The sequence below is a fragment of the Haematobia irritans genome, chromosome 2 (assembly GCF_050003625.1).
Source record: "Haematobia irritans isolate KBUSLIRL chromosome 2, ASM5000362v1, whole genome shotgun sequence".
NCBI lineage: Eukaryota > Metazoa > Arthropoda > Insecta > Diptera > Muscidae > Haematobia > Haematobia irritans.
Genome location: NC_134398.1, coordinates 219,682,051 through 219,701,400, shown reverse-complemented (window position 1 = coordinate 219,701,400; position 19,350 = coordinate 219,682,051). Strand labels below are relative to the sequence as shown.

At 25.2% G+C, this 19,350-nt stretch overlaps 1 protein-coding gene across 1 annotated transcript in view; it reads left to right on the top strand.

Annotated features, from left to right (window-relative positions):
- The first annotated feature begins 13,087 nt into the window (after positions 1 to 13,087).
- kl-5 (male fertility factor kl5) overlaps positions 13,088 to 19,350 on the top strand; it is a 55,076-nt gene continuing 48,813 nt past the window's right edge. Inside the window, exons 1-4 of the mRNA XM_075297469.1 lie at positions 13,088 to 13,287; positions 13,440 to 13,584; positions 13,800 to 13,973; positions 14,044 to 14,303. Coding sequence (XP_075153584.1) covers positions 13,456 to 13,584; positions 13,800 to 13,973; positions 14,044 to 14,303 — 563 coding nt within the window. The 5' untranslated portion in view covers positions 13,088 to 13,287; positions 13,440 to 13,455. The remainder of the gene's footprint in view (positions 13,288 to 13,439; positions 13,585 to 13,799; positions 13,974 to 14,043; positions 14,304 to 19,350) is intronic.

Genomic DNA, 19,350 nt, shown 5'->3' with positions numbered 1-19,350 from the left:
AGTATACAGTAAACAAACTTGTGAATTAAAATAATAAAACATTTCTTTCGAAGATACCCTTTTTTCATACTAACGAAAATTTAAATTCGACCCATCCACTAAAGCCCAGACCTTGTAATTTTTCACACTCACCTCGTTGCACCATAGGAATGCATTTTCATGGTTTGTTTTAGTCAAAATTATGCCTGTAAGTCTGTAGACCTATTCAATGGATGAAGATTGTGATAACATGGCTCTGGCAATGCTATGGTGGTTACGTTTCATCGTTGGTAAATTTATGGAATTTTCATTCATTCATACTTAAAATTGTCTCTTGATGAGCACTCTGGCTCTATGCATGGGGTGGCTCATATAAGCTTAGCATGCTGTAGCATGTTTTAGTTGTTGTCGTCTTGTTGTTGATTCTTAGCCTGCATGGCAACTTGGCAGGCAGACTGCTGTATCTGTTCTGTGTGTGTGTGTGTGCTTGTTTTAGTGCTGATAACAAAATTGAAACAATAAACATTTCCTCTTAAAAAACATACAAATCCACTTAACAGACCACCATCACCACCATCGCCACCATCTTCACCATCATCATCATCGGCAACAGCAGCAGCAGCATCATCATCATTGTCATCAGTGAATGTTTCCAAATATAAATATCTACATATAGTCTATAGAAGATACAATATTTACTCTCCTGTCTCTTGGGCAGCCCTTTTGAGAGATCCTACTCACAATTATGAATGTGTGAGTTATTCCTTGTTTGGGTGAAGAAATGCAATCTCTGGATTTTGGTTTACACCAGAGGCAACAGCAGCTAACAATTGCAACAGCAATAACAGCAATCATCACAGAGACAAAATCAATGTTGTCGACATCGACAACATTTTCAATATCATTGCAATGATGACAATATCGCCAAACAAAAACAAAATCAACCTAGCTAATAGGAGTCTATAACCCATTAGCCTCCTTTGGGTCTTGTCTTTGTCACCATCATTACCAACAAAATTGCTTGTGGTTGCGTTGGTGTTACCAGGATTTAATTTTCCATTACCATAAATTGGGAGAGTATATTTATTTTTTCAATCATTTTCTAACACTTCACAAATGTCTACTTAAACATAAGTCATGAAGTCGAGTTGAGGTAACTTTGATGTACTATAGTCGGTAAGTTCTCAATGTTTCGAAAGCAGTATGGTGATGTAGAGTCCAGGTTTAGAAAAAAATTGGAGACAATTTTACCAAAATAAAATCTTATTTTGCTAACATTTTTTCCTATAGGAAATGTTGTCAAAAATGATATTTAAGCTGAGATCAAAACAACAAATATGATTGAAATACAAACCAAGTGCCCATATGTAATAGGTACTTTTAGATAAATGTGGTATCACAATGGACTGAAAGTCTAAGTGAGCCTGAAACTTAATATGGCTGCCACTTTAACCTAACCTAAGTACAAACCAACAATAACAAAACGAATGAAGTAAGAGAAAGCACGCTCAAAATAAACCCAGCCAACTGCACTCAAATCGATGATTTGAAATTGGCAAAGGAAAACGGAAATGTTTGTACAGATTTATTTCGGCAAAAGCCGACTATCATAAACCTTTTTTTCGGAAGGTTCAAGCGTGGTACACTTTGGGTTTGATGAGCTACCAGAATTTGTTCTGATAATTGGTTGATAGTTTTGCTGCAAGTAGAGGATGCTAATGAGGAATGTGGTAATTCCGAAACGTGCGTCCATCCAACCATCTTGCTATCTATAGGGCTATGCCCAAATAAATTTGACAAACATTCTGTTCCTCTGTTTCTTAAGCTACTCTTGTAGTTTAGTCAACGCAATGGTTTTTAAGCTGAGATCAAAGCAGCAAATATGATTGAAGTACAAACCAACAATAACAAAAAAAAAATATTTTTATAATAGATTTTGTCAAAATTTATTTTTATAAAAAATTTTGTCAATATTTTATTTCTATAGAAAATTCACGAAAATTTAATTTCTATAGAAAATATTGTCAAATTTTATATCTATAGAAAATTTTGTCAAAATTTTATTTCTATAGAAAGTTATGTCAACATTTTATTTCTATAGAAAATTTTGTCAAAATTTTATATCTATAGAAAATATTGTCAAAATTTCTTTCCAAGGAAATTTTTTCAAAATTTTATTATAAAGAAAATTTTAACAAAAATTTGTTTCTGTAGAAAGTTATGTCACCATTTAATTTCTATAGAAAATTTTGTCAAAATTTTATTTCTATAGAAAATTTTCTCAAAATTTCATTTCTATGGAAAATTTTGTCAAAATTTAATTTATAAAGAAGATTTTAACAAAAATGTATTTCTATAACAAATTTTGTCAAAATTTTATTTCAATAGATAATTTTGCTAAAATTTTTATTTCTATGAAAATGTTTGTCAAAATTGTATTTCTATAGAAAAATTGTCAAAATGTTATTTCTGTAGAAAAATTTTGAAGTACCTCTTAGTTGAAGAGCAATATTTTGCAAAATGTACACACAGAAAACAAATTTGTTGTGCCAACCAATTTTTTTGCCAACCGATTTATTTTGTCCCATCTACCATCAGAATATAACCGACAATATTTGTTAGAGCAACCAATTCTTGTCTGGCACAACAATACATAAATTGTTTGGATAACTAAAATTTGAGCACATTAACACTCTAATTGGTAATCCCAACCAATAAAATTTCATTCGTTTGTTAAAATAACTAATTATTTTTTCGGACAACCTTATGAAATTAAGAAACCATCCTTTGAAGTAAGTTTAATTTATATTTAATTTTATTACATATTAATATTTTTTGTATTGATTATTGAGCTAATAAAAATCGTCATCTGTAGAACATTTTTGAACTGGAAAAGAAACTTACTTCACAAAATAGCTAGTTGCGATGTTTGCAAACCAATCTGCATAATTTTCAGGCCCAAGGAGGTCCTCGGCCTATAAGAATTCCTCTAAACCTGTTATCTCCAATTTCATAAATCTTATTGGTGGAGAGTTCTCAAAATATTTTGCTTTTAAAGCCTGAAAGAAAAAAATACCTAACGAAATTTTTTCGTTAATATCCAATTTGGCATGATCGTGGTCTGATGGCAAAATTTGTCTAAAAGTACGCGCCTTACATGATTACATATACCATTCGGTTTGAGTCGCAGAAGTAAAGCCAATGTATCCGAAACACCTACAGAGCTTAGAACGGAATGAAAATGTTTCAGTTGCGGTACTTATAATTACCGGATCGATTTTCAGCGTGACTCTGAACTCAGGCATGGATCATGAAATGTTGTCGTTACATCGGAAGTCGTCACATTTGTTGAGATATCCCTAGAGGGAAGAAGGTAAAGAGTGAGGAGTATTAATTTAATTTGATGTTTAAGTTACTTACCACTTAAGAATTCAGCTACCCAATTTAATAATATACAAAAAATCTCTCAGGCTTGGCCACTCTGAAAACCGGCACCTACCAAACGTGGACGGTTTTCTAACTGGACACCTGCCAAATGTGGACAAAAGTTAGACGACCGTTTGTGTCTTCCATTCACTGTATATGTATAACTCACAGCAATCCTTTATGGACAGAATGTTCTCTAAATTTGTGTAAACGTCATCAAAATATTGAATTGAAATTTAAAGAATTTAAAGTTGATAATTAATTAGGCAAAACACAATATATTTGTTGTTATATATGCATATGTAGCCCATAGCAACCAATTCCCTTTATAACTATCAAATCTGTTAACACAACCAACTTAGTTGTTAAACAGACCTTCAGTTGGGCATGGAAGTATATTGGCAAAAGAAGTCAGTTAGCACAACGGGGTGCAATAAATTGAAATGGTTGCTTACTTCAATATATAAATAACGACCAATACTTGGTCGTGTGTACCAACTTTCGGTCACACCGCTATTATATTGGTTATATAAACTATCTAACAAAAGAAATAACTAACAATTATTCCACACAATTAAAAATTGTGAGTCTCCACTATCAAATTGTTGTCGTAATCGAATTCCAACCAATCAACTGTGGGTGTACCAATGATTCTACCAATATACCAAACAGTAAAAGAATCTACTATTTAAGGTTAATATATAAAGAAAGGTTTTGCTTAGAATATGTTCTTCACTTCCGGTGAAGTTCTTTTTCTTCCAAGTCATAAATTCTAATGCAATGCACAGGATTCGTAAAGCGAGTACTTCCATTCTATGGGAAGCCCTTTTAAAATTCCTTGGATATGATCAAAATTTGCTTTGTATCTGCATCACAAGTACGGTTGCAATTCGAACCAAAAATAATCTACCAAAATTTGAAGAAAATTCTATCCAAAGAACTACCATATAAAAAATCTTATTTTGCAGTTTTTGAACACATCTTTGTGGTTTTAAGTATTTTTAACTTGCACTAACAAGCGAAAATTGCGACTTCTATAAATTGGGAAAATTTATCCACAATAGACTTTGATAGTATGACTTTGTAGAAAATTTTCTCAAAAATGTATATCTATAGAAAATTTTTTCGAATTTTATTTCTATAGAAAATTATGTCAACATCTTATTTCCATAGAAAATTTTGTCAAAAATTTATATCGATTGATAAGTTTGTAAAAACTTTTTTTCTATAGAAAATTTTGTTAAAATTTTATTTCTATAAAAAATTTTATCATAATTTTTAATTCTATAGAAAATTTTATCAAAATTTTATTTCCATAATTTATTATCAAAATTTTATGTCCATATTTGTCACAATTTTATTTCTATAGAAATTTTTGTCAACATTTTTTTTCTTTAGAAAAATTTATCAAAATTTTATTCTATAGAAAATTTTGTAAATTTTTTTTTTCTGTAGAAATATTTGTCAAAATTGTATTTCTATAGAAAAGTTTGTCAAAATTCTATGTCTATTGAAAATTTTATCAAAAATATATAGAAAATTTTATCAAAAATTTTTTCTATAGAAAATTTTGTCAAAATTTTATGTTCAAAGAAAATTTTATCAAATTTTATTTCTAAAAAAACTTTTGTCAAAATTTTTTCTTTAGAAAATTTTGTTAAAATTTCATTTCTATAAAAAATTTTGTCAACAATTTATTTCTATAGAAAATTTGGTAAAAGTTTTATTTTTATAGATAATGTTTGCAAAATTGTGTTTCTATAGAAAATTTTTGTCAACAAAGTATTTCTATAGAAAATTTGGTCAAAATTGTAGTTCCATAGAAAATTCTGTCAAAATTTTATTTCTACCAAAAATTTTATCAAAATTTTATTACTATAAAAAATTTTGTCAAAATTTTATTTCAACAGAAAATTTTTCAAATTTGTATTCGCCACATTTTGTTAAAATGTTATTTCTTTAGAAAATTTTATCAAAATTTTTATTTATATAGAAAATTTTGTCAAAATTTTTTTTCTAAAGAAAATTTTGTGAAGTTTTTTTTAGAAAAATTTTTCAAAGTTTTATTTCTATAAAAAATTTGGTAAAAATTTTATTAATATAAAAAATTTTGTCACAATTTTGTGTCTATTGAAAATTTTGTCAAAATTTTGTTTCTATAGAAAATTTTTGTCAACAAAGTATTTCTATAGAAAATTTGGTCAAAATTGTAGTTCTATAGAAAATTCTGTCAAAATTTTATTTCTATACAAAATTTTATCAAAATTTTATTTCTATGGAAAATTTTGTCAAAATTTTATTACTATAAAAAAATTTTATCAAAATTTTAGAAAATTTTTCAAAATTGTATTCGCCAAATTTTGTTAAAATTTTATTTCTATAAAAAATTTTATCACAATTTTTATTCCTATAGAAAATTTTGTCAACATTTTTTTCTAAAGACAATGTTGTCAAAGTTTTTTTAAAAAATTTTGTCAAAATTTTATATCTACAGAAAATTTTGTCAAAATTTTATTTCAATGGAAAATTTTTTCAAAATTTTATTTCTATAGAAAATTTTGTCAAAATTTTATTTCTGTAGAAAATGTTGTTAAAAAATTTTTGTCAAAATTTTGTTTCTATAGAAAATTTTTGTCAACAATTTATTTCTCTAAAAAATTTTGTAAAAATTTTATTTATATAAAAAATTTTGTCACAATTTTGTTTCTATTGAAAATTTTGTCAAAATTTTGTTTCTATAGAAAATTTTTGTCAACAAAGTATTTCTATAGAAAATTTGGTCAAAATTGTAGTTCTGTAGAAAATTCTGTCAAAATTTTATTTCTAAAAAAAAATTTTATCAAAATTTTATTTCTATGGAAAATTTTGTCAAAATTTTATTACTATGAAAAAATTTTATCAAAATTTTAGAAAATTTTTCAAAATTGTATTCGCCAAATTTTGTTAACATTTTATTTCTATAAAAAATTTTATCACAATTTTTATTTCTATAGAAAATTTTGTCAAAATTTTTTTCTAAAGAAAATGTTGTGAAAGTTTTTTTAAAAAATTTTGTCAAAATTTTATTTCTGCAGAAAATTTTGTCAAAATTTTATTTCAATGGAAAATTTTTTCAAAATTTTATTTCTATAGAAAATTTTGTCAAAATTTTATTTCTGTAGAAAATGTTGTTAAAAAAAATTTTTGTCAAAATTTTGTTTCTATAGAAAATTTTTGTCAACAATTTATTTCTATAAAAAATTTTGTCAAAATTTTGTTTCTATTGAAAATTTTGTCAAAATTTTGTTTCTATAGAAAATTTTTGTCAACAAAGTATTTCTATAGAAAAGTTGGTCAAAATTGTAGTTCTATAGAAAATTCTGTCAATATTTTATTTCTATAAAAAATTTTATCAAAATTTTATTTCTATGGAAAATTTTTCAAAATTATATTCGCCAAATTTTGTCAAAATTTTAGAAAATTTTTCAAAATTGTATTCGCCAACTTTTGTTAAATTTTTTTTCTATAAAAAATTTTATCAAAATTTTTATTTCTATAGAAAATTTTGTCAAATTTTTTTTTAAAGAAAATGTTGTGAAATTTTTTTTGGAAAATTTTGTCAAAATTTTATTTCTGTAGAAAATGTTTTTAAAAAAATTTTTGTCAAAATTTTGTTTCTATAGAATATTTTTGTCAACAATTTATTTCTATACAAAATTTGGTAAACATTTTATTTTTATAGAAAATTTTGTTAAAATGTTATTTCTATAGAAAATTTTGTCAAAATTTTATTTCTGTAAAAAATTTTGTTAAAATTTTATTTGCATAAAAATTTTGTCAAAATTTTTTCTATAGAAAATTGTTGTCAACAATTTATTTCTATAGAAAATTTTGTCAAAATTTTATTTTTATAGAAAATTTTGTCAAAATTTTATTTCTATAAAAAATTTTGTCGAAATTTTATTTCTAAATAAAATATTTAAAAATTTTATTTTATAGAAAAATTTGTCAAAATTTTATTTCTGTAGAAAGTTTTGCCTAATTTTTGGTCTATGTCGGTGGAAATCTAAGATATGGTATGGGTGTAATGGTCCTTTGAAATTGTTGAAATTTCTTTTTATAATTTTCGAAAATGAGAAGAGGCTATTTCAAATTCTACCACTACAAAAAACAGCAGTCATGCCGTTGATTTTTGTTTGTTTATTTGCTTTTTATTACAAGTTGTTGTTTGTGTTGTATATTTGTAGACAATTTATTGATGAGTTTATTGCGCATGCGCGACGCTTGTATTTGTTTTTTTGTTTAACGACTGGCATGGCAGCTAACTGACTTTGGCATCACATCATATGACATCTCATTGAATATGGATGCTATACTCCCTCCACCTCCCTTTGTATATTCATTAAACGGCACACTTCCATACACCCTAAGGATGGAAGGGCTCATTTTCACTTTAGCGCATGATCATCAGCGGCCAGCTCAGTTGCCTTTGGCGTGCGATATTTTTTGAAGGAATTGATTTTGCCTTTTGGGCATCGGTATCTTGTATCTGAATGTTGTTATTAACGTTGTATTATTAAGGTTGTCATTGTCAACATCATCTTTTGGTGGTATCACATCGTTGTTGCTTGCTCTCGGACTCGGTTGTCGTCTTCAGCGTCTTCTGAGCTCCTCATCTTTATTCACTTTCATGGTGGTACATTCTGTTTACCAATGATTATGATGACAATGCTGACTATGATGATTGGGGATACTGGTGGCATGGGTTGTACTAAGTGGAAATTATGTAGAGGACGAAACGAAGGATGAACATCTTTGTTTGTATATTAATGATAATAATGGTTTCTTTGTTTTGTTTCAGAGGATAATTTGGGAGAACATTTTGATAAGTTGTTATCTTGTCCGCATTCCCGCATTGCACACAAAGGGTTATGGGTTCAATTCCAGTTTTCAACCAAACATATAATCGAGCAGCACTCATTAGTAAATTTCACCACCAATGGACTGAGTAGTCTAAGGCTATGGTCACACTAGGCAAATATTTGACCAAAATGAGCGTCAAACAATTTTCCAGAACCATTTTCCAAATATCTGGATATGACTTTTGGAAAATAATCATGCCATGATGTTATATATTCAATATGAGCTAAAAATGTTTGCTGGCTTGTGTGTGGCGGCGGATTCTTTTTTGATTTCTGTCAAATATTTGCCTAATGTGACCATAGCATAAGGCTTTGATCACACCAGGCACATATTTGACCAAAATGAGTTTCAAACTTTTTTTCTGACCATTTTCGAAATATCTGGAAATCCTGTTGCGAATATAATCTGGCCCTGATGTTATATATTCGATATCAGCTAACAATGTTTGCTGATGTGACTGTGGCGACGAATTCTCTCTTTATTTCTGTCAAATATTTTCCCTGAAAAAAAAATATATATATATTGTCATGTGGAACAGAGTATTATAAGTTAGTGCATACGTTTGCAACACCCAGAAGGAGACGATATAGACACATGGTGTCTTTGGCAATATTGCTCTGGCCATGTCCGTCTGCTTGTTAACATATTTTTGTAATCAAAGTCTAGGCCGTAATTTTAGTCCAATGGACACTTGACGATACATCAGCTTAGTACTATCGTCAAGTGAGCTAAATTTTATTGAAATCGGTTCAGATTTCGACATAGCTTCCATATATATGTTTTTCCGATTTGGGCCAAAATTCCCAGATTTTCCTTGAAAAATTTACCACTGCTAAGTCGAAAACATGTAGAAATGAGTCCAATTTTCCTATACTTCTACTACTTATCTATCGACCGATAAATCATAAATACACTTTTGCGAAGTTGTCTCAAAATTTGTCCAGATTTAAATGTTTTCCATATTTTTATACCCTCCACCATAGGATGGGGGGTATATTAACTTTGTCATTCCGTTTGTAACACATAGAAATATTGCTCTAAGACCCCATAAATTATATATATTCTGGGTCGTGGTGGAATTCTGAGTCGATTTAAGCATGCCCGTCAGTCTGTTGAAATCACGCTAATTTCCGAACGAAAAAAGCTATCGACTGAAACTTGGCATAAGTAGTTGATATTAATGTAGGTCGGATGGTATTGTAAATGGGCCATATCGGACCATTTTTACGTATAGCCCCCATATAAGCCGCCCCCAGATTTGGGGTACCTATAGCCAATGGCCAATCACACGAAAATTGGTCCATATCGCCAAAAATAATCTACCAAAATTTTATTTCTATAGAAAATTTTATCAAAATTTTATTTCTATAGAAAATTTTGCCAAATTTTATTTCTATAGAAAATTTTGTCAAAACGTTATTTCTATAGAAAATTTGGTCAACATTTTATTACTATTACTATGTCTATATTTTAATCTATATAGAAAATTTTGTCAAGATTTTATTTCTATAGAAAATTTTGTCAAAATTTTATTTCTATAGAAAATTTTGTCAGAATTGTTTTTCTATAGAAAAGTTTGTCTAAATTTTATTTCTATAGAAAATTTTGCCAAAATTTTATTTCTATAGAAAATTTTGTCAAAATTTTATCTCTATAGAACATTTTGTCTAAATTTTAATCCATATACAAAATTTTGACAAAATTTTATTTCTATAGAAAATTTTGCCAAAATTTCATTTCTATAGAAAGTTTTGTCAAAATTTTATTACTATAGAAAGTTTTGTTTTTCTATAGAAAATTTTGTCAAAATTTTATTTCTATAAAAAATTTTGTCAAAATTTTATTTCTATAGAAAATTTTGTCAAAAATTTATTTCTATAGAAAATTTTGTAAAAATTTTATTTCTATAGAAAATTTTGTTTAAATTTTAATCTATATAGAAAATTTTATCAAAATTTTATTTCTATAGAAAATTTTGTCAAAATTTTATTTCTATAAAAAATTTTGTCAAAATTTTATCTATAGAAAATTTTATCAAAATTTTATTTCTATAGAAAATTTTGTCAAAATTTTATTTCTATAGAAAATTTTGTCAAAATTTTATTTCTATAGAAAATTTTGTCAAAATTTTATTTCTATAGAAAATTTTGTCAAAATTTTATTTCTATAGAAAATTTTGTCAAAATATAATTTCTATAGAAAATTTTGTCAAAATTTTATTTCTATAGAAAATTTTGTCACAATTTTATTTCTATAGAAAATTTTGTCAAAATTTTATTTCTATAGAAAATTTTGTCAAAATTTTATTTCTATAGAAAATTTTGTCAAAATTTTATTTCTATAGAAAATTTTGTCAAAATTTTATTTCTATAGAAAATTTTGTCAAAATTTTCTTTCTATAGAGAATTTTATCAAAATTTTATTTTTATAGAGAATTTTATCAAAATTTTATTTCTATAGAAAATTTTGTCAAAATTTTATTTCTATAGAAAATTTTGTCAAAATTTTCTTTCTATAGAAAATTTTATCAAAATTTTATTTCTATGGAAAATTTTTTCAACATTTTATTTCTATAGAAAATTTGTCAAAATTTTATTTCTATAGAAAGTTTTGTCAAAATTTTATGTCTATACAAATTTTTATCAAAATTTTATTTCTATAGAAAATTTGGTCAAAATTTTATTACTAGAGAAAGTTTTGTCTAAATTTTAATCAATATAGAAAATTTTATCAAAATTTTATTTATATAGAAAATTTTGTCAAAATTTTATTTCTATGGAAAATGTTGTCAAAATTTTATTTCTATAGGAAATTTTGTCAAAATTTTATTTCTATAGAAAATTTTGTTAAAATTTTCGATTGTGAATGACAGTCTTTAGTAGAAGTTTCTACGCAATCCATGGTGGAGGGTACATAAGATTCGGCCTGGTCGAACTTACGGCGGTATATACTTGTTTTACTAAAATTGTGTTCCTCACCAGGGCATTAGCCGACTTAAATTTTAAATCTATAGACTTTGTAGAAATCTAATAAATTTTGTCCAAATCGAGTAAGATTTAAATATATGTATATAGGAACAAATACCTTTATATATATCACCCAACATATTTGACGGATGTGATATGGAATCGAAAATGTGGATCCTCAAAGTGGTGAAGAGTATAATAAAGTCGGCCCCGCCCGACTTTAGACTTTCCTTACTTGCTTTTTACTAACATTGTATTTCGTTCCAGGATGTTAGCCAATTTAAATTGTATGTCTTTAGATTTTTTAGAAGAAATTTGAAGGGATCGAAAAATGTGGGTCTATAAAGTGGAGAAGGGAAAGATATAGTCGGCCCCGGCCGACTTTAGACTTTCCTTACTTGTTTTATATATTCAATTTCAGTTATTTTTTATAACCTCCACCATAGGATAGGGGGTATATTAACTTTGTCATTCCGTTTGTAACACATTGAAATATTGATCTAAGACCCCGTAAAGTGTACATATTCTGGGTCGTGGTGAAATTCTGAGTCGATCTGAGCATGTCCGTCCGTCCGTCCGTCCATCCGTCCATCCGTCTGTTGAAATCACGCTAACTTCCGAACGAAACAAGCTATCGACTTGAAACTTGGCACAAGTAGTTGTTATTGATGTAGGTCGGATGGTATTGCAAATGGGCCATATCGGTCCACTTTTACGTATAGCCCCCATATAAACGGACCCCCACATTTGGCTTGTGAGGCCTCTAAGAGAAGCAAATTTCATCCGATCCAGCTGAAATTTAGTACATGGTGTTAGTATATGGTCTCTAATAACTATGCAAAAATTGGTCCACATCGGTCCATAATTATATATAGCCCCCATATAAACCGATCCCCCAATTTGGCTTGCAGAGCCTCTAAAACCAACAATTTTCATCTGATCTGGCTGAAAGTAGGTACATAGTGTTAGTATATGGTATCTAACAACCATGCAAAAATTGGTCCATATCGGTTCATAATTATATATAGCCCCCATATAAACCGATCCCCCGATTTGGCTTGCGAAGCCTCTAAGAGAAGCAAATTTCATCCGATCCGGCTGAAATTGGTACATGGTGTTAATATATGGTCTCTAACAACCATGCAAAAATTGGTTCACATCGGTCAATAATTATATTAAGCCCCCATATAAACCGATCCCCCGATTTGGCTTGCGGAGCACCTAAGAGAAGCAAATTTCATCCGATCCGGCTGAAATTTGGTACTTGGTGTTAGTATATGGTCTCTAACAACTATGCAAAAATTGGTCCATATCGGTCCATAATTATATATAGCCCCCATATAAACCGATCACCAGATTTGACCTCCGGAGCACCTTGGAAGAGCAAAATTCTTCCCATTCGGTTGAAATTTGGTACGTGATGTTAGTATAGGGTATCCAACAACTATGCAGGAATTGGTTCCTATCAGTCCATAATAATATATAGCTCCCATATAAACCGATCCCCAGATTTGACCTCCGGTGCCTTTTGCAGAACCAAAATTCATCCGATCTGGTTGAAATTTGGTACATGGTGGTAGTATATGATATTTAACAACCATGTGAGTTGAAATTTGTGGATGACAGTCTTTCGTAGAAGTTTCTACGCAATCCATGGTGGAGGGTACATAAAATTCGGCGTGGCCGAACTTACGGCCGTATGTACTTGTTAATTCTTAAACTCCAATTTAAAATATACTTAAAAAAAATTCTTCATTCAAACTCAGAAAAATAAGTCAAAAAAACCGAATACTATTAATTGACAAACAATTAAACTTATAAACTCCCATCAATCTTTACAAAGAAAATAGTCTCGGATCTTCGCAAATAATAGAGGAATTGAGAAGAGCAAGATCCACATCGGAAAGAAAATAATCACAAGAAGAAAATCTTCTTGTAGAAATTACATCTTCAGCATTTTATTTGGGTTCCTTATCAATAATCCTCGATTTTTTTTCTTTTTAGAATAAATCTGGTAATTGTATAAATTAATTCAATATATTCGTCATTTGAGGCTGTGGTATAGCGAGAGCAAAATTGCCTTGACACAATGCATTAGCATCACTTCCCGACTTCTTCAATTGTTTTTTTTTTTTTTAATTTGTTTTATTCTCTATTTCCATATAGCAAACCCATCTGAGCTATGGCCGATGATGGGAAAAAGAAGGAGAAAGTGGACGAACGTTTGGAATTTCTATGGAACTACATAATGAAGACCATGAGACTGAAGCAGGAAAAATGGAATAAAATGATAGCCACCAATGAATATAAGGTAAGTAATGGACCTGTATGAAATATATAAGGTTGGGAAACAACAAATGGCAGAAGGTATTTTAGTAGCATGAAAAATCGAACTCTAAGGATATTTTTGGAATTACAGAAACTGCCCTCTTCCATTTTAAATAAGAAACTTAATTTTTATTGTAAATTCTATTTGTTGCAACTCTTTCTTCCCACCTCATCCCTTACCCTCTCTTATGTAAATAGGAAATCATTACTGGATTCCTTAATGAGCCCTATGAGGAACGTATTATATTTACTCTTAATGCGGCCTCATTGTTGGTACCTTCATATCAATTTCCCGATAAACCTTTAAGTAAAATGGTTTATTTTGTTCGAAGTGAAATGCCAACTACCTTGACCATGGAAAATATGAGAAGTGTAAGTTTAAATTGTGATAGGACTAAAGGGAATTAGCTCACTCATTGGATTCCTATTTCCTCTACTAAAGGCTCTGATGATAGGCGATCTATTGCCAAATGTTTTGGAAAATCTTTCAGCGATATGCGATGATGTAATTTTTCCCCTACTTAATAACCCGGTCAATCAAACCGGTTGGACGTCAGTTATTGTGAATGATATGAAGACCGAATCACAGGATCTATGCAATGGTATTGCTCAGATGAAGGGATTGTCTATAAATCGTACTATACTGCCATTGCCAATATGTATCGAAGAGGTTATGGATGCTGCACCAGCTATAGCCAGGGGGTGAGTTAAGTTTATTGGTCGAAATTTCAAGAGAAAAATATTGTCAAATGGAAAATTTTTTTATTCAAATTTTTATAGAAACTTTTCTGTTTAAAACTACAATGGAAAATTTTTGTTTAGTTGAAATTTTTCAAAATTTCTATAGAAAATTTTATTTTTTTAAATTTTCGAGAATTTTTTTTTCTTAAAATATTTGATAATTTATTTTTCAATTTTCTTTTGAAAATAATTTATCCACATTTTTTTATAGAGAATTACTTATTCCTATATTCTATAGAAACTTTTATATAAGTTTTGTGCAGAAGAATTTTCATTTATATTATTAAAAAAAATTCTTTAAGAAAAACCAAAAATATCAGATTTTGTATGGAAAATATTTTTTCAAAACTGTTTCTATTCAAAATTTCGTTCAATGGATTTATTCATTTAAACTTTTTATTGGAAAATGGTTTTCAAATTTTCTATGGTAAAAAAAAATTTAAATTATATATAGAAACATTTTTGTTAAGATTTTTTATAAAAAAAAATTTTGTTTAGTTTTCTATACATTTTTTTGTTTAATTTGTACAGAAATTTTTTTTTGTTTAAATAGAAATTGTTGTTTAAATAAAAATTATAAATTAATTTTTTGTTTAAGTTGTCTACAGAAATAGTTTTTTTTTTAATTTTTATAGAAATAGAATTTGTTGTTTAAGTTTTCTAAAAATTTTTTTTTAGATTTTCTATAATTAATTTTCTATACAAATTCTTTGTTTAAGTTTTCTCAAAAAAATTGTTGTTTAAATTTTCAATAAACAATTTTTTTCTATAAATATAGAAAAAAAATTGGGTAAATTTGATAATTTATTTTTCAATTTTCTTTTGAAAATAATATATCCACATTTTTTATAGAGAATTACTTATTCCTATATTCTATAGAAAGTTTTATATAAGTTTTGTGCAGAAGAATTTTCATTTATATTCTTAAAAAAAACAAAAAAAAAATTGTTTAAGAAAAACCAAAAAAATCAGATTTTGTATGGAAAATATTTTTTCAAAACTGCTTCTATTCACAATTTGGTTCAAAGGATTTTTTCATTTAAACTTTTTATTGGAAAATTGTTTTCAAATTTTCCATAGTAAAAAAAAATTAAATTATATATAGAAACATTTTTGTTAAGATTTTTTATAAAAAAAAAAAATTTGTTTAGTTTTCTATAAATTTTTTGTTTAATTTGTACAGAAAACTTTTTTTTTTGTTTAAATAGAAATTGTTGTTTAAATAAAAATTATATATTAATTTTTTGTTTAAGTTGTCTACAGAAATAGTTTTTTTTTAGAAATAGACATTTGTTAAAATTTAAATTTAAAAAAATTGCTGTTTAAATTTTCGATAAGAAATTTATTTGCTCCGATTTTGTTTCAATTTTCTTCCAAAAATAATTTATTAAAATTTTTTATTCCAATATTCTATAAAAACTTTGTTATTTAAATTATATTATTTAAATTATATATAGAAAAAATTTGTTAAGATTTTTTATAAAACATTTTTGTTTAATTTTCTATGCATTCTTGTTTTTTGTTTAATTTGTACAGAGAATTTTTGTTTAATTTGAAATTGTTGTTTAAATAAAAATTATAAATATATTTTTTTGTTTAAGTTGTCTATAGAAATAGTTTTTTTATTTTTAATTTTTTATAGAAATAAAATTTTTTGTTTAAGTTTCTAAAAAAAATTTTGTTTAAATTTTCAAAAAGCAATTTTTTCTATAAAAAATTTTTATTTAATTTTTATGGAAATTTATTTAATTAGAATTTCGAAATAGCATTTTTTGTTTATGTTGTCTATAAAAAGAGATTTTGTTTTAAATTTTTTTAGAAATAGAAATTTTTGTTTAAATTTAAAAAAAAAAGCTGTTTAAATTTTCGATAAGAAATGTATTTTCTCCGATTTTGTTTCAATTTTCTTCCAAAAATAATTTTTTAAATTTTTTATTCGAATATTCTATAAAAAGTTTGTTATTTAAATTATATTATTTAAATTATATAGAAAAAAATTTGTTACGATTTTTTATAAAAATGTTTTGTTTTATTTTCTATGCATTTTTTTTTAATTTTTACAGAAAATTTGTTTGTTTTTGTTTAAATAAAAATTATAAATATAATTTTTTGTTTAAGTTTCTAAAAAAAAATTTTGTTTAAATTTTCAAAAAACAATTTTTTCTATAAAAATTTTTTATTTAATTTTATGGAAATTTTTTATTTAATTACAAATTCGAAATAGCATTTTTTGTTTAAGTTGTCTATAAAATGAGATTTTATTTTAATTTTTTATAGAAATAGAAATTTTTGTTTAAATTAAAAAAAAAATTGCTGTTTAAATTTTCGATAAGAAATTTATTTTCTCCGATTTTGTTTCAATTTTCTTCCAAAAATAATTTATTAAAATTTTTTATTCCAATATTCTATAAAAAGTTTGTTATTTAAATTATATTATTTAAATTATATAGAAAAAAATGTTAAGATTTTTTATAAAAATTTTTATTTAATTTTCTATGCATTTTTTTGTTTAATTTGTACAGGGAATTTTTTTGTTTAAATAGAAATTGTTGTTTAAATAAAAATTATAAATATAATTTTTTGTTTAAGTTGTCTATAGAAATAGTTTTTTTTTTATTTTTAATTTTTTATAGAAATATAATTTTTTGTTTAATTTCTCTAAAAAATATTGTTTAAGTTTTCTATAAATAATTTTTTGTTTAAGTTTAAAAAAAATGTTGTTTACATTTTCAATAAAAAAAATTTTTCTATAGAAATTTTAAATAAAAAATTTTTATAGAAAAATTTTTTTTTATTGAAAATTTAAACAACATTTTTTTTTTTTGTTTAATTTTTATGGAAACTTGTTTATTTAATTAGAAATTCAAAATAGCATTTTTTGTTTAAGTTGTCTATAAAAAGAGATTTAGTTGAAAATTTTTTTTATAGAAATAGACATTTTTGTTTAAATTTAAAAATAATATTGCTTTAATTTTCGATAAGAAATTTATTTTCTCCGATTTTGTTTTTAAATTTTATTCCAAAAATAATTTACTAAAATTTTTATTCCAATATTCTATACAAAGTTTGAAAAAGAATTTTTATTTAAATTATCTATAAAATTTTTTCTTCGAGAAAAATAAAAAATATAAGTCAAATTTGGTATAGAAAATATTTTTGCAATATTGTTTCTATTCAAAATTTTTGCAATAGGTTTATTTCATTCAAACTTTTTATAGAAAAATTTGTTTCCATAGATTAACTACTTTTTATAGAAAAATTGTTTTCAAAGTTTTTCTACAAAAAAAAAATTGTTTACAATTTCTATAGAAAACATTTTTTTTCTACAAAAAAAAATGTTTACAATTTCTATAGTAAACATTTTCTTTAAATTTCTATAAAAAATGTTTAATTTTCTACATAATCTTTTTTAGAATTTTTTGTTTATATTTTCTAAAAAAAGCTTGCTGTTCTATAGAAAATTTATTGTTTAAATTTTGTATAGATTTTTTTTGTTTTTTCTATTTAATTTTTTTATAGAAATTATTTTTTGTTTATTTAAATAGAAATAGATTTTTTTTAAGTTTAAGTTAGTCTATAGAAATAGATTTTTTTAGTTTTCTGTGGGAAATTTGTTGTATAGATTTTCAATAGGAAATTTGTTATTTGAATTTTCCATATACAATTTGTTATTTCAATTTTCTATACTTTGTTTTTTTTGTTTTAAATTTTCTATAAAATTTTTATTTTTTAAATTTTTTTGTAGAAAATTTTCATTACAAATTTTCTATAGAAATGTTTGTATGCAAATTTTTAGTTAGTGATAAAATAAACTACCACCGACAAGGATCTGATTTTTGTCCATACTATTAATGACGTCTTGAATATGTCGAAATAAGTAGAAATATGGACAAATCTATGCAAATTTTTATAGAAATTTTTATCTTGTCGAAATTTTTTATTCACATCTTTCTATAGAATTTTGTAAAAAAAAATATTTTTTAAAGCTTTCTACAGAAAATTATTTCTTGAAAATTTCTAAAATAAAAATTATTAAAATTTTCTATAAAAAATGACAATTTTTTATTCAACTTTTTGACAAAATTTTTTTTCTATAGAAAATATTTTTTTTCAAATTTCTCTAGAAAATTGTATTTATTTTTATTTATTTTTTTTAATTTAAAAATTGTCTATAGAAAATTTTTTAATACGTTTATTTTATATTTGTTTATTATTTTAATAAAAAAAAAATTTGATAAAATGATTTTTTTATGAAAATTAATGTTGGAACCTTTTTTCTTCAAATTTTTCTCTTTATGTTTTGTTCAAATTTAATTAAATAGAAATTTACTATTATTTTTATTTTATATTTGTATTCAAAGTTCTTTATAGAGAATACAACTTTGTTATACAAACTTTCTATAAATAAAAACTTAAGAGATTTGTTTTTAAATTTTCGATTAAAATATTAAACAATTTTTATTCAAAATTTGAATAAAAAAAAAATATTTTCTAATTTGCTATAGAAAGTTTTTTATGTTTCTGTCTAACATTTATGATTCGAATTTTCTATAGAAAATTTAATTATTTTTTTTTAATTTTTACGTTTGTTCAAAATTTTGGATAGAAAATTTTTTGGAACATTTTTGTTTAAATTTTCTTTAAAAAAACAAATTGTCCTAGTTTTTCAAAGAAAATTTTTATGTAAAAAAATTCTCCGAGTTTTCAAAAAAAAAAAATCTTTTATGTAAAATCGAGTTTTTGTACATAAAAGATTTTTTTTTTGAAAAGTTTTCTTTGAAAAACTAAGACAATTTGTTTTTTAAAGAAAATTTAAACAAAAATGTTCCAAAAAATTTTCTATCGAGAATTTTGAACAAACGTAAAAATTAAAAAAAAAAAAAAATAATTAAATGTTCTATAGAAAATTCCAATCACAAATGTTAGGCAGAAACATAAAAAACTTTCTATAGCAAATTAGAAAGAGAGTTTTTCAAAAAAAAAAAAAATCTTTTATGTAAAAAAAAAC